The sequence below is a fragment of the Kogia breviceps genome, chromosome 12 (assembly GCF_026419965.1).
Source record: "Kogia breviceps isolate mKogBre1 chromosome 12, mKogBre1 haplotype 1, whole genome shotgun sequence".
Taxonomy (NCBI): Eukaryota; Metazoa; Chordata; class Mammalia; order Artiodactyla; family Physeteridae; genus Kogia; species Kogia breviceps.
Window position 1 is genome coordinate 4,996,488 of NC_081321.1, and position 14,212 is coordinate 5,010,699.

The 14,212-nt window shown below is 55.3% G+C and overlaps 1 protein-coding gene across 2 annotated transcripts in view; it reads left to right on the forward strand.

Annotated features, from left to right (window-relative positions):
• Positions 1–2,583: 2,583 nt before the first annotated feature.
• The window catches only part of NTF3 (neurotrophin 3), a 64,108-nt gene continuing 52,479 nt past the window's right edge, over positions 2,584–14,212 (forward strand). Inside the window, exon 1 of one of the 2 annotated variants that reach the window (XM_059080376.2) lies at positions 2,584–2,828. In XM_059080376.2, coding sequence (XP_058936359.1) covers positions 2,811–2,828 — 18 coding nt within the window. In that variant the 5' untranslated portion in view covers positions 2,584–2,810. Of the gene's footprint in view, positions 2,829–3,399; positions 3,671–14,212 lie in introns of those variants that run through there. The other variant, XM_059080377.2, reaches the window with a different exon arrangement.

A 14,212-nucleotide genomic window follows, 5' to 3' on the forward strand; every position in this document is an offset into this window, starting at 1 on the left:
TGGTTATCAGTCTTTAGAGGCGGGGAGAGGACACTTAGCTCTGAACTAGAAGGGATAGCAGTAAGGAAAAGGCACTTCTTTGCCTGCTCCAGGAAGCCTGTTTGAAAAGGGCCTTCCACAAAGGAAAGGGCCGGTGGCTCTCCATTTGGGAAAGAGTGAGCAAAGGGCGGCTTTCGGCCTCTGCCCCTTCTCTCCTCTTCCTCTCTCCTCCCTCAGGCCCTACCTCCCTCCCCTCCCCCCTCCCCCGCAAGGCACCGCGCATATTTGGCAAGATGAAGGTGTCACCTCTCATATTACAAGGCGTGTTGATTGCACGCAAAGACAGACCCACCAGCTCAGGACAAAACCCCCTCGGGCTGGGAAAGGCAAAAACTTTTCCTGGGATCGAAATCGGTCCTAAACTGCACACTGCCTCGTCTTCTTCTTCTTCTTTTTTTTTTTCCTTCTGACTTTTTTCACATTTAAGTTTGCCCCTCTCCCTTCCCCTCCTCCCTCCATCCTGCAGTTGACCGAAGAGCCGCAGGCAGGTCAGCCGGGACAGGTTTTTAACCCATTCCTCGCTGCAGCGGGAGCCACCCCCGCTCTTTCCTTGCAGTCTTTGGGTAACCGGAGGACCTGGAGCTCCAGAGAAGAGCCCCTAGAACCTGGCCAGTGGAGCTGAATCTGGGGCCTGAATCCCGCCTTGGACTGCGCGGCAGCGGGGGGTGGGGTGGGGGGATTGGGGCGCAAGTGCGGGCAGTGGGGGAGGGCAGGGGGGCGGGCCAGAGCAGAGCGAGAAAACCGGGACCCAGCAGAGCACGCCCAATCCAGACCTTCATGGTGCTGTGCTCCGGGCGGAGGGGACATCTCTGCAGCATAATCTGGCCCGGAGGAGGACCTGAACCTTTTGGCGCGAGGGCGGCGCGGAAGGAGGACCCTACTCTCCCCAGGGACCACGGGAGGTGCCGCCCCTGGGCCTCAGTAGGCGCTTCCGGCCGTTTTCCATGTGGCAACCTCCAGCAGCCAGGATAATGATGAGGCAGGTACAATCTACCCAGTACGCAGCCCCCAGCCTCCCCACCCCTTCCCACCTCCCCTCGGACCGGCAGCCTCCTCTCTGCGTCGGGTTCGGCCTGATCTGGTAGGTGCGGTGCCCTTATTTCTGGGTGTTTGACTAAATTCTCAAACAAGTCAAAGGAATGTGGATGTTTTTGTACTTGGACGCCAACTGAGCTGCGTATTAGACGCCCGGAACGGCCGGGCCGCGGGGAGAGGCGATACCGACTCACTCCCCTCCCCCAGTCGCGCGCACGTCCAAAGGTCCTGGAAAGAGATGGGGTTCGGGGTGACTGAGGTGCCAGGGAGGAAGAAGTGGGCGGGGGGAGGGGGATCGGAGATGAGATCCCCCCACGCCACGAGCCGGGGAGCGGGTAGGAGGAGGACAGGAGGGCAAAACCCCGTTCCGATGCTCTGGATTTCTCATTGACCTCTCAGTGACATTCCCCCCCCACACACACACACTTCTCTTGATGGCAAATAGGCGAAAGCAACATGCATTAACTAGGGTAAATTTAGAGAGACCGAGCTCACCACAAGCGGGGTCTGATGGGCGGCTAAAGTTACCTCGAAATAAGCGATTTTGCCCCCTGCACTCCCCCGTCCTTTCCTCGAATAATCTAAGGGTGGGGAAGGGGGCGTCACTCCTTTCGGAGCGCTTAGAAAGGTTGGTCCGTCGCTTGCCTCTCCGCTTCCCGCGCTGTCCCCGCGTGCAGACTGCTGGGTGCCAGGCGGGCGCTCGGCCGCAGGGCCCGACCCTCGTCTGGAAGGAAGGGGCTCAGGAGAAGTCGAAGGCTGCGTGTGCAGTGAGAGGCTCCGATTCATCACCCTCTCCCTTCCACGCTCACGCGCGCACAAACACACAAGCGCGCACACACACACCCGCCCCGTGCCCCCCGCCCCCGACCCCATACCTCTCTGGCTCGATCCGCCTGGACCGCCTGCAGCGCCTCGGGTGCCGGTCCGGGGGCGGCGGGCACGCCTTGGAACGGTGTCCCGGGGCGTGCTCCGGCGGTGAGAGCAGGAAGGACGGCCGGGGGCTCTAGGTAGCGGGTGGGGAGAGATCTGGAGCTGAAAGGGTCGAAGGTTGGGAGGAGTCTGCACATTCGACCCGAGCCTCCCGAGGCGAGGGGCAAGAAAGGCCCCTCTGCTTTGAAAAGAAGAACCTTCAGTGCAAAGCGAAAAGAAGATCAAGGATAGATTCTTGAAGGAGAAGAACAAATAAGACAGACTGAAGGCATGAATGTGTAAAGTGCAGTGAAAAGTTAAATATTTCGTTTCTTCTTGGATCTCTGAAACGGAGATGGAGGGGCAAACTGCAACATACTGCCGACTCGGAGGTGGGGGGTGTTTTTCTTTAAGAAAGCACAGGGGAGGTGACCCGGTGCCCCCAGTGGCCCCCGACCCCCGCCGGAGGGGCGCTGGGGCGCAGGCTCGCGCGGCCGGCCGGGCGCGGGGGCGGACGGCGCGGCGCCGAAGGGGTTAAGGCGCTGAGCGCGGAGCCATCTGGCCGGGTTGGCTGGTTATAACCGCGCAGATTCTGTTCACGGGACTCAGAGTTGAAGGCTCCTCTCCGTACCGTAGCAGCTCCGCGCGAGGCCCCCGAGAGAGCCCGGCGCAACTACTTTCTTCCCTCGCCTTTCTCCTTCTCTTTTTGTCCCCTGCTGGGGGCTGGCGGCGGCGGCGGCGGCGGGGTGGGAGAGACTTTGAATGACCGAGCTCGCGCCCACCTTTCTCTTCATGTCGACGCCCCTGGAAACAGTCACACGGATGCCATGGTCACTTCTGCCACGGTAAGGGGAGGCGGGCACGCCGGGCGGGCCGGTTCGGGGCCGGGGGCCGCGCGGGGCCCTCACCCCGCCGCGCCGCGCTCGCGCACTTTTTCCCCCCGCTCGCGCCTTCCCCAAGTTTGCGCCCGGGTCTGCGCAGGCCGAGGTGCGACCGCAGCCACCCGCCCGCCCCCGCGCGCGGACACTCCTCCCCACCTCCTCCCTCCCGGGCCTCGGCTGCGGGAGAAACCGCCCAGTATCTGGGAAAGTGATCGCGTTTAAGGGACCGGGATTGGAAATGGGGGTGGGGGGGCGGGCGGAGGCGAGGGGAAAGGGGGACGACGGAAGGGCAGGAGGAAAGGGCTTCGGGAGAGCCGCCGGCCCCTCGCCAACGCGCCCGTCTGCTCCCGCAGCGAAGGCTCCTCGCGCATCCCGTAACAAAAGGGGGTGGCAGTCGTACCCGGGGCGGCGGGGAGGCGAGGGTGCCGCCGTCACTCCCCGCGCGCGCCCCCCGCGCCCCGCTCGCCACCTCGCCGAGCTCTCCGCTCTCCTCCCCCTCCCGGGCCGGGCGGGGGCTGGGGGGGGGAGGGGACGCGGAGCTCCGGCCCCCGCGGAGAGTCGCTTCCCAGTTTCGGGAGTTGAGACTCCGTGCGCGGCGTGGCTACCTGCTGGAGTCCCCTGCCTCCGCTCAAAGCTCTCTCGGAAGCAGCCCCGCACCCCGGGCTCGTCCTGGCCGGCCGCCACCCCACCCTGGGTCTCTGCGCAGATGCTGGAGCCGTGCGCGCGGCCCGCGCGTCTGGGTCGCCGCCGGGAGCGGCGGGCGCCGGGGCCGAGCGGTCCCTCCGGACCAGCTCTAGGAATCGGAGGTACCGGGAGGCTGGGAGGCCCGGGGACCGGCGCCCGGCGCAGCTGGGTCGGACTTCAGGGGACCCCCAAGGACCAAATTTGCCCGTGGCCCCCCCTGAGCTAGAGCTCGGGCTAGTAGACTCACACTCCGAAGGAAATTTGGGACGCTCGGGAGTTGAAGATTCGGGAAAGGCGGGCCTGGAGGGGGGGAGGGGACTCTGCTTGTGGCTTTCGGGCGCGAGTGGGTGCGCGGCGAGGAGACGCTGTTTCTTTGGTGGAGTTCGGCTGCTGCGTTCCTCAAAGGCACAGTACTGAGACCCCCGACCCGCACCGGGTGAGGGCTGCTGACTAGTAAGGATCCCTCTCGTGGGATCCGTGGCCGGGGGCTTCCAGGTGGAGGAAGCTCCGAACTAGGCAGCCTGGTCTCGACCTCTGGCGGCGAGCGGCACGTTCAGAGTCTCAGTGCAGGCGGCTGCCTGGACGCAGCCCTAGCGCTGAGCTCGGAGCTGGAGAGCTGGCGAGTGCACGTCTTGGACTTGTTTATGTGCGCGAGGAGCAGGGGGCGGGAGCTGGGGGGGGCGGGCTAAAAGGGGGTGGGTGTCACCCTGGGACCCTAGTCGCTTAAGGACTGTGCTGGGCAAGTGCTCCTTAATGAAGAGATGTCCTCTCCCGCTCTGCAGAACGGAGAGCCAGAGACACATCTAAACCCTGTGCCCCAAATGTCAGGATGGAGAAAGTTGGAACGGGAAGGAACTTTGCAATCGGTTCTGTTTTCCGGGCACTGAGAAATTCTCCCGTGTCCTCAGCCTGCCCCCCTCCCGCCCCCGACACAAAGAAGGTGGAGCGGTGGGATTCAGGGGATAAAATCCAACCGCCTCTGCCTTGGGCGCAAACGCTCAGACCTGGGTTTGGCGTTGGGAGAGGAGGAGATGGAAAGAAACCAAGCTCTGAACGGTGTTGCGGGAGAGGAGGAAGTCTGCGGGGTTGCAGGAAGGAGCGTGTAGGGTTCCGTGCTGGGGCGGACTGTTCTGTAGCTGGAAGTGGAGGCTGTGGCTCTGTGTGAGAGGGTCTGCCGGCCTGCGGAGGGCGATCAGGACCCCTGGGCGCTCTGTTAGGTCAGGGAGAGAGGTTTTTTGGAAAGTGTCTGCATGAGGGTGTGTATGGGGGACGGCCGGAGTGCGGGAACTCCCCCTGCTCTGTGTGCGGGTGGAGGTGTGTGATTCTGAGGCTCTCTTGCACGCACGGGCAGCGGGTGAGAGCACGTGGGAAAAGAGGTGTAGCTGATGAGAAATCTGTGCCTGCGAAGGGTGTCGGAGCAGCAGGAGAGGTACGGTGTGTTGCAGCAGATGGCTTGCGCGTGCCTGCACAGACACACGGAGTGGGTGTGGCGTGGGAGGGCGCGCGTGTGGGGGACGTGTGTGGAAGGTTAGCCCAGGCGCCTGCGGATCACCGAAGAGATGGGGCCGGGAGATTATCTGCAAAGAGCAGAGTGTGAACTTTATGAGTGAGTGCTGGGAAATTTGGCCAGGAGGGCATTGAGCTATGTGGGGAACAAGAAAGTGTGGGCGCAGACGCATTAGGAGAGGTGGGGGCATTTGCAGAGAAGGATACTGTGGTGGGTTTTGCCTTCCCCCCCCCACCACCATTGCACTTCCCCAGAGGGGAGGGGATTGGAGAAGCCTTAGAATGAGGGATGTACATTTAAGGGGAAAAGTCCTCTGTGTGTTGGTACCGGGTGGGGATGTGTGTGAGTGAGATCTGAGTGAGCGGAGAAATGTGTTTTGCATGCCGGTGGCAGGGATGCGAATAGTATTATATTGTATAATGGGTTTCTTATTTAAGAAATAAGAAGTGGAATGCCCAATGGATGCTCAGCCCATTGCTGCGTACTGGGGCGTGGCACCGTACCCTGGAACAATTTCTTCCCAGGGCTCAGCGGACTGTCACAGTTTTGCCAGGAGGAACGAGGAGAGCTCGGTACTAGTCGAAGTTTTTTCAAGAACTAGAATTCAGTTTCTAGAGATGTTTATGGATCTCGGAGGCCAAAGGGAAGCTGATTTGAAACGTACCTGTGGTTTGGTAAAAAGGGCGCAGAAAGATAGGGGTGATGGATAGTTTTGTGTGTTGGGAAGGGAGCTGAGGGCTGTTACTGTTTCTTGTAGAGGGTGTGGGCTTGGAATTGGAGGGTGCAGCAAGCCAGGTCAGAATGCAGGTGCTGAGACGCTGGAGGGTTGAGTTTCTGAGAGCGTGGCCAGGACACGGCTTCATACGTGGAGCTGGAGAAGGGGCGAGGCAGTGAGCAGGAAGATGCCAGGAAGATGCAGGTTGGGAGCGTGTGTTAATCTTTGATGACTTCTGGGCTGTGAGTGTAAAGCTAACGTGTGTGCGCGCATGCGTGTATGCGTGTATGCATATGCACACAAGCCGTGGGTCTGGAGTGAAGTAACTGGGGGGGGGAGGCTAGCTTGGAGGACAGGAGGGGTGTGTATGCTGGCTCTGGTGGAGGAAGTGGAATGTATGTTTTTGCAGGAACTCTTTGTGGCCGAGGAAGGATGAAAATCGTCTTGGAGGCTCAGATGTGTATCAAAGTTTAAAAGGTACAGATAAAAGAAGGGTGGCAGGTTGATTAGGAAGCATTTGGGAAGGGAGGGGCATGTGATATTGGTTGGGTTCATACTAGCAAGAGCTGGGGAGGTAACTGGGACAGAGCAAGGGGAGGGGTGTGCTTTGGCCGCACACACCTGCTGACCAGGGGCCTCATCTATTAGGTCTGTTCGTGTGAGGGCATATGTTTGGGGGGAATAAACCTCATCTGTTTGACCCATGACACTTTTGATTTCCTGAAATGATGGCTGTGCCATTTTGAGGTTCTGCCTTATTTGTAGGGGAAATTCGTCTGTGTAAGAGTGTTGATACAGGGTCTGACCCTCGGTCAGAGGATCTTGCGGCAGTATTTCGGAGGATGGTGTGGTGGAGACGGAAGGTTTCCCGTTGGGAATGGCTCGGGTCCAGTCCAGTTCTGCCCCTTTGGAGCAGAGCGACCTCAGGAAAATTTTCTAATCTCTCTGATCCTCCATTGTTTCTCTGTGTAAAATGATGTCTGCCATGACTCAACGAGAAGGAAAATTCACTCTGCGTCCCTCCCCTTCGAAGCTTGGTGTGTTTAGGAGTACAAAGCTTTTCTCAAAGGTGATGCCGAGTTGAATACAGGCGCTAGCGTGGATGTGAACCATTGTGCAAATGGGTCCTGGACCTCCTTCTCTTTACAGTGCAAGTTGGTAAAACAGTCTTAATGCCCGCTGAGTGTCTACTGCTCACCCGCGGTGCAAACAGAACTTTCTATAACTGCCTCAGTTTACTCACCCATAAAATGGAGGCAGCCAAGCCTAGATTACTGTTGCTGGCAACCTGTTTTCATAACAGGTCTTTGCACTATTCACAGGAAAGTTGGTCCACAAATCAATGTTATGAACCGTCCGACGCGGACGTTTCCCTTTCCTGCAGGCCACAATGCCTAAAGAAGTGTGATTTGAGGACAGAGAAAATAGCCTTTGTTCTCGGCGTGTTAGAATAAAAGAAGAGCAAAGTCCAGCCACCCCGGGTTACTACGAAGGTCTGTTTTTCTCCGCTGTAAGAAGAGGGCATGGGCTCTGGATCTTTGCGGACACCCTAGTGCAGCAAGTTGGTGCAGCCACTTTCCCCAGAGACAAAAATGGAGACCAAAAAAAAAGAGGGACCAGGAAACCCACTCAAGCCTCCGAGCCCTCCCAGAAGTCAGCACATGCCGTGAACCGCTGGCTCAGAGTCAGACTCCATCCATCCATCCTTGAGTTCAGTGGCCATAAATAGTCAGGCGCTAAGCTATTTCCATGAGGCACTAAACCAATTCTGCTGCTTTTCTTGGCGAGATTGGGCCAATTAAGTTGATTGGAAGAGGTCACTGTTGATGGCTCTCACATTCCCCAGGCGGGACAGGCCAGCAGAGTTTAATTACATAACATTTCCCATCTCCGCAGCTCCCCTCCCAGACAGATCAGATGTGCAGGCCTCCCCCTCCGCACCTCCATCCAGGACGGCGGCGAATGCAGCAGGCGGCCCCTGCTCCAGGCTTCTCCAGGCTGCTGCCTGAGCAGCTACAGTGCTCCCAGCCCAGCTGTGAGGAATGTAAACCCAGCGTTGGCGGGAATGAGAGCAGGGAGTCAGGCCGACCCGGAAGATCCTTCAAACCCACCACCCTGCTTCCCAACCTCACCAGCTGCCGTCTTACTCTTTAATGAGGCGGGTAGTTTCTGGTGGTGGCGGATGCTGAACTCATGACCGTTGCTAGGGTTTTCCATTTAGTTTTCTTTAACATTGACTTTGATGAAGAAGGACCAACTCTACCGGAGACCAGCGTAAGACCCGTGTGGTGCTGCTGGTAAGCTCTGTGGATGTACTTTGTGCGTGGATAGGTGTGTGCAGAGAGAGAGGAGAGCAGGGCTGTGTGTGTGCTGGGGGACGCGAGAGCACAGGGGGGGACCTGGGTGGGCAGGAGGCATTCCTAGAGCTTGTGTTATGGGTGGCAGGCATATGGGCACCTGGTTCAGACTGGACCGTCGCCGTATTGTGTCTTGCAGAAGAGCCAGCTTGTGGAAGAAATTGGGAGCGGCTTTTTTTTTCAGACCATTTGTATTGGGGGGTGGAGGATGTGTGAGCTTTTAGGAAGTCTGAGGCCAGTGCAGAGAGAACCTCATTCTTGCCTGAACAGATTTCTATTAAGATCAAGGCTGGACAAAGGAAGCCTCTCAGAGGACTCATTTTAGAACCTATGAAAGCACATGTAGAGGGACCAAGCTCTTTAAAGTCTTTTCGTGTTGTGGACAGCTTTCCGTAAGTCAGCCTTTCCTTCTACCTAAAAATACCAAGGGGCTAAGTGTGCCCGCACCTCTGGGTGGTGAGGATGCGTTGGCTGTTTCGTGTCCACGTCTGTGCCGTGGTCCTTCTCAAGCAGTCCTCACTGGGAACCGCCAGAGGCTGTCTGTGGCTCCGGGCATCCTTACAGGACTAACCCCTGCCTGTCAGTGTGGTTTCGCGGGAGAAAGACATTGACGTGAACTTTGGTGTGGTCTGTTGTGATTGCTCGCTTTTCAGCAGCATCTCCAGGAAAGACTTTTGCTGAGCCCCCAGTCTGCTATGGGTTTTGTTCAGTCAGAGATTTTTTGAAAGGGTTGAGGTTCTTGCTCATTCAAGACCAGAGCTGTAGGAGTAAATGGCAGCTTACCGATCTCAAAAGATCCCAGGCCAAGGTCATCTTAAACAGCCTGGGGCAGCAGAAAGCCTGCTGACTTAGAGGTGGAGGACCAAGCTTGCCACTGAGCTCCGTCACTAATAGGCTGCTGTTGTGTGACCCTGGATGGTCTCTCCAGGCCTTGACGTACCCATCTGTAAGTGAAGAACTTGAACTAGAGGATCTCAGAGGTCCATTCCAGCTGCACTATCTGAGGATTCTACAGTAGCCCCATCCTCCTACTGGCTCAGGGCTAATATGCTTTGCTTGGAGTGCATCTTGGCACACCCTCAATGAGCTCCTGTTTTTATCTTTGGGGAATGGCTGAGTCAAAGGCAGAAAGGCATGCAAAGAATTTGCCATAGAGTTTTGTTTTGGCCAAGAATGCTCTTGAAGTTGGCTTCGCCTGTACAGTGTGTACAGAGCTCTCGGGGGTGGGGTTTGGCTTTCTGGTAGACCCGGTGCTAATCATCCAGCTTCCACATGAACGCCTATTAGTGTTTCTGACTAAGAGAAATACCCACCTTGAAGACGATTGATGATGATGATGATGATAATTAATATTTGAGTACTTACTGGGTGCCAGGCATTACTGTAAATATCACATGGTGTTATCTCAGTGCCCAAAATAATCTCCTTTGCAGGTGGGGAGACTGAGGTTTTGTGAGGTTAAGGGGTATGTTTATGGGTGCACAGCTAGATCTCAATGTACTGACATTCTAGCCTGAAGCCTGTGACCGTCTCGAGTCCATCACCTGCCAGTCAGGTTCTGTTTCTGCATTCTGTGATGTCATCCAGATGGGAGATTGCTTGATAGCCCTCTGCAAAGTCTGTCACCCCACAGGGTAACCTGCTCCCCAGGAAGGTTCATTTTCATGTGCAAGACAAATGCTGAGGCTTTCTGGCCACCTGCTGGAAAGCATGTGTCAGATCTGTCTTGGCTCCCATCGCCCTCCCCCTTTACTTCCCGTCCTGTTGACAAGGCAATCTGCCCTTCCAGAATGGGGGTGTTGATTTAAGTCGCAATTGCCTCCTTGTAAACTCTGTAAGATTGGAGCTGGACATCTGGTTTTGATCCACTTGCCCACGAGAGGTGGTGGGTCCCAGGGTTCTTGAGTCCTGTGATGAGGGTTGCACAGAATCAAAGTAAAAGAGAATGGAAAAGGTGAGGGCTCTTCAGAATTTGGAAAACGGCTTTCCTTGAAAGGCTAGGGAACTCCCTCCACGTATACAGGGGCCATGTATTTCTTGCTGAGAGGTTGAAGGCAGGAGTTGCTGCCAAGGGCTGGGGTCCCCAGGCTGGGTTGGACGCAGAGCAGAGCAGTTTTAGAGTCTTCCAGCCCTGGCACTTGCTTGCTGCATGCCCTTCTGGACAGTCCCAGAGGTAGGGAAGCCAGAGGTGGTCTCGGGGTGCACGTTGCCGCCATCTCTGAAGGGTGTGACTGAAGGCTCTGTTTTTACTCCCTCCACTGACTTTCCCATCACCACTACCACACATACATCTTCAAAACAATGAATGAGAATGACTTGGTTCTATTGCTGAAAGAGATTTGCAGTGTGCTAATAAATGGACAACGTTAACCTAATGCCTGCGAAATTGTGGGTGCTCAAAAGATATGTGCCTGCTTTGTTTAAAACAACATTCCACGTGTAGGGTGATGCTTTCCTTCTTTGTAAGAGGACATAGCCCTATTATTATCTTTTTTTTTTTTTTTTATGATAGACCGGTCTTGCCCTGCCCCCCCCCCTCTGTTTTTAGGTCTGAGCCCCTGGCAATTTAAAAATATCCTCCCCCTCTGGCTCCAAATCATCCCTCAGGGAATATAGTTCAAGGTCTCAGTCTGGGATTATTTCCATTCTGTGTCTAGCAGATGTACTTCTGACGGATCATGGGGCACATCCATCCCCTGCTTCCACTGGGTCCAAGAGGGAAAGTGCAGCTCTGGAAATCACCTGTCTCACAGCATGTGCGTCCTGTAGTTGGGCAGGAGCCCAGCCCTCCTGACACCCAGCTTTTGCTCCCCAAACGGCTCCCCTCACCTCTCCTTGCGAAGGACTCAAACCAGCTGTGCGACCTTGAGCAAAGCATTCTCCCTCCACGGGCCTCGGTTTCCTCTTCCGGAAAAAGAGGGGATGGGATTCACCGGAAGGTCAAAAGGACTCTCTGCCAGTCATGAGAGTTCACATGTTCCATGACTCGGCTGCTCCCTATGCCTCCCTGTGACCCATGCCTGGCATTTCTGGGTATCCCTGCTCCTCTGGAGGCCTTATGTGCAGAGATGTGGAGGGGGTGGAGGAGGAAATGAAGTTATATATGATGCCAGGTAAGTTCCTGAACATATGGAGGAGTGCATGTTTATAAAGTGCTGAAGAAACAAGCTTGCCAGATGGGTGGCAGATCTTGGATTGGGAGTTGAAAGCATAGGGAAAGGTTTATGTGGGATAAAATTCTCTTTGGGGAGCTGAATTGGGTGTGTGAAATCAGAAGGATCCTGAACTAAGCAGAGATACCAGACTCCACCTCAAACTGTCCCAGAGCCTCACTGTGCAATTTGGGGGGGTCTCTGCTCCATGGAGAGTGGACGGCTCCTGGCTTAGATGATCTGCCAGATCTTTCCTGACTCATCAGTCATTACGGGAATCGAGGGCTAGTAGAAAAGACTGGATGGATGGATCGCTAGGGGACTTGAATGTAGAGGGAAACGTCCTCTGATTGCAAGAGGGTGGGCGTAGCAGAAATATACATCTGTTCTTGAATTTGAGATGGTCACGGAGGGCTTATTCTGTGTGCATATTGGGCTCAGAAAGCTCTCCCTTCTTCACCAGGGATAGTGAAAGCATCCTTCACATCTTTGCTTCACCATTACCTTCTCCTGGAAGCCTGGGGCTCCCTCTCCGTCTCCCTGTGTTACACGACCTGGTGTTCTGTCTTCTCACTAGAAGATGGGCTCTGCAGGGAGAGGGACCTGGTCTTTTCATCTCTGTGTCCCCAGCACCTTGATATGTGTTGGGTGAGTGAATGCATGACAGGTGGGTTATCAGGGAGTCCAGCGGTGAGAGGCTGGACTCAGAGAAGTGATACTCCTTCCCAAGGGTCCAGAGCCGTACGTGTTCTCTGTGTCCCATTTCGGCCTGTCCCGAGGCTGATGTCATGGAGCTCACTGCCGGCCCACTGGGAAAGGCTGTTCTTGCTCTCTTTAGAGACCCCCTTCTCCCCTGTGTCTTAGTCTGCCACGTCCTTCTGCAAATGTGGGTTTTGGTCATGGGAAAATTGGGTGTCACTGCACATGAATTAGGGCCATCTATCTCTAGACACTCAGAAAACGCATGTTTAAAGATTGTTCATTAAGCATCCTGTTGGTGGCTGCCAAGTCTCAGGCCCCGTGCTCGATGCTGGAGAAGATGCAGAGATGAACGCTGAGCTCTGAGCTCCAGGGTCCAGGAGCTGGTGAGGGCAATGGGCCAGTTACATCACTGCGCTCTAGGGAGGGGCCGTGTGAGCATGGAAGTTCAAGCACAGGGTTCCTGGATGGAATGTTGTGTGCTGGTGTGAATAATGATGGGGAATCCTCTGGCCCAGAAGCAGGCTGGGGGGGGTCCATGGGCTGCCTTCACTTTTTTTCATCCCTGAGTTCCCAAGGCCTGACCAAGCCTCTTGTGATGGATGCTCAGAGCCGGTTGCGATGGGAGCCCTTGGTCCTTCCCAGGGAGAGTTTGGGGAAGGGGCGTGATGGACAGGTGTTAGGTCTGGGTGGATGTGTAGGTGTGTGTGCTTTCCAGAAGTAGCCCTGCTCTTGGCTGTAGTCAGCCCAGGCGGGGGAGGTGCGTCAGCCCAGGCTTTTAAGCGCTGCTTCTCTCCACTGCACTGTGTGCTGTCTCTGTGACCACTCCTGACACAGGGACAGGCTGCCACCTACTGTCCACTCTTGTCCTCTGTGAGTCCTTCCTGCTCAGTGAGCTCCTCAGCATTTTTTTCACATCCTGTTTTGAATGGATCCAGATACCAGCAGAAGGAGAATAGACATCAGGTCCTTGTTAAGTAACTTCGTTGGAATTTAGAAGGGGGCCTTTAAAAAAACATAACACATCTGTTAGATGTTTTTCTTATCTGCTTAACAAAAGTGTTATTTGAAGGGGGCCTTGTGCATCTCTTGACTCTTCTTAATTACCATGCTGGGTACCTGGGTACCGTGTAGAGTGCCAAGACGTAGAAGGCTAAGTCCTGCCTTCAAGATCCTTGCAGTCTAGTTGGCAGTCGGGACAGACCTGCAAAGAAATAGACCATAGGATGTGGCAAGATATGTTTGGTACGTGGCACGTGAGTGGCAGGGACCCCAGAGGCCTTGGGGGTTTGGGGAAGGAGGAGTCCTTGTAGACAGAGTGATTGGGAAAGACAAGTGTGTGCAGCTTGACTGGGTCTGCCTTCAGCAGCCCCAGGGTTTGGTGAGCGCCTCCTAAAATCGCTGTGTGGTATCGTGGAACAGGCTCTGAGCTGGGAGTTCGGAAGGTCCCTGTGACCCAGGAGGGCTGGTTTCAACATCCTAGGGCCCACCCATCCCTGACCCAGCATCGAATATCCCACATTTGCATGTAGAGGGAGGGGGATCCTCGTTTCCATCTTGTCAAGGACCAGCAGAGAGCGGAGTCCCTCCTGCATCCCCTGCAGGGAGAGTATCTCAAGGTGTGTCCTGTCCTGACAACCCCACACACAGTGGGAGGGAGAGAATGTCCCCAGAGTAACCTCAGGTGCTGTACAGCTATGAGGCCGTGAACGGCTTTCAGGACGCGTCTGCCTGCTGCTTCTCTCCGTATGTCCCCCTGGACCTTCCTTCCAAAATACATCTGCATAGTGCTTGAGTCAAGGATAGTTTTTCCAAAAGAAACTGCATTAGTATCCTAGTGTAGATTATAGCTCAGGTCTAGGATTCCTTCATGTTAGAATTCATTCCACCATTGCTTTTGTGGAGCTTTTTAGAAAAGTATCTGAGACTTTTGATGGCTGTGGATTAAAACGGGGGAAAAGTTGCTTTTCATAACTCACTCCCATTCTTTCTTTTTCTCTCTCTTTCTTAGCATTTAAATGATCATCAAGGAAACCTTCAGTGTATTTATTCCATGTACTTGTCTTCTGGTGCATGTGTATGTGTGTGTGTGTGTGTGAGAGAGAGAGAGAGAGAGAGAGAGAGAAAGAAAGAGAGAGAGAGAGAGGGAGGGGAAAAGAGAGAGAAAGGGAGGGAAAAGAGAGAGAGAAAGAAAGAGAGAGCAAGAACAAGAGAGGAAGATATTGTAGACTGCC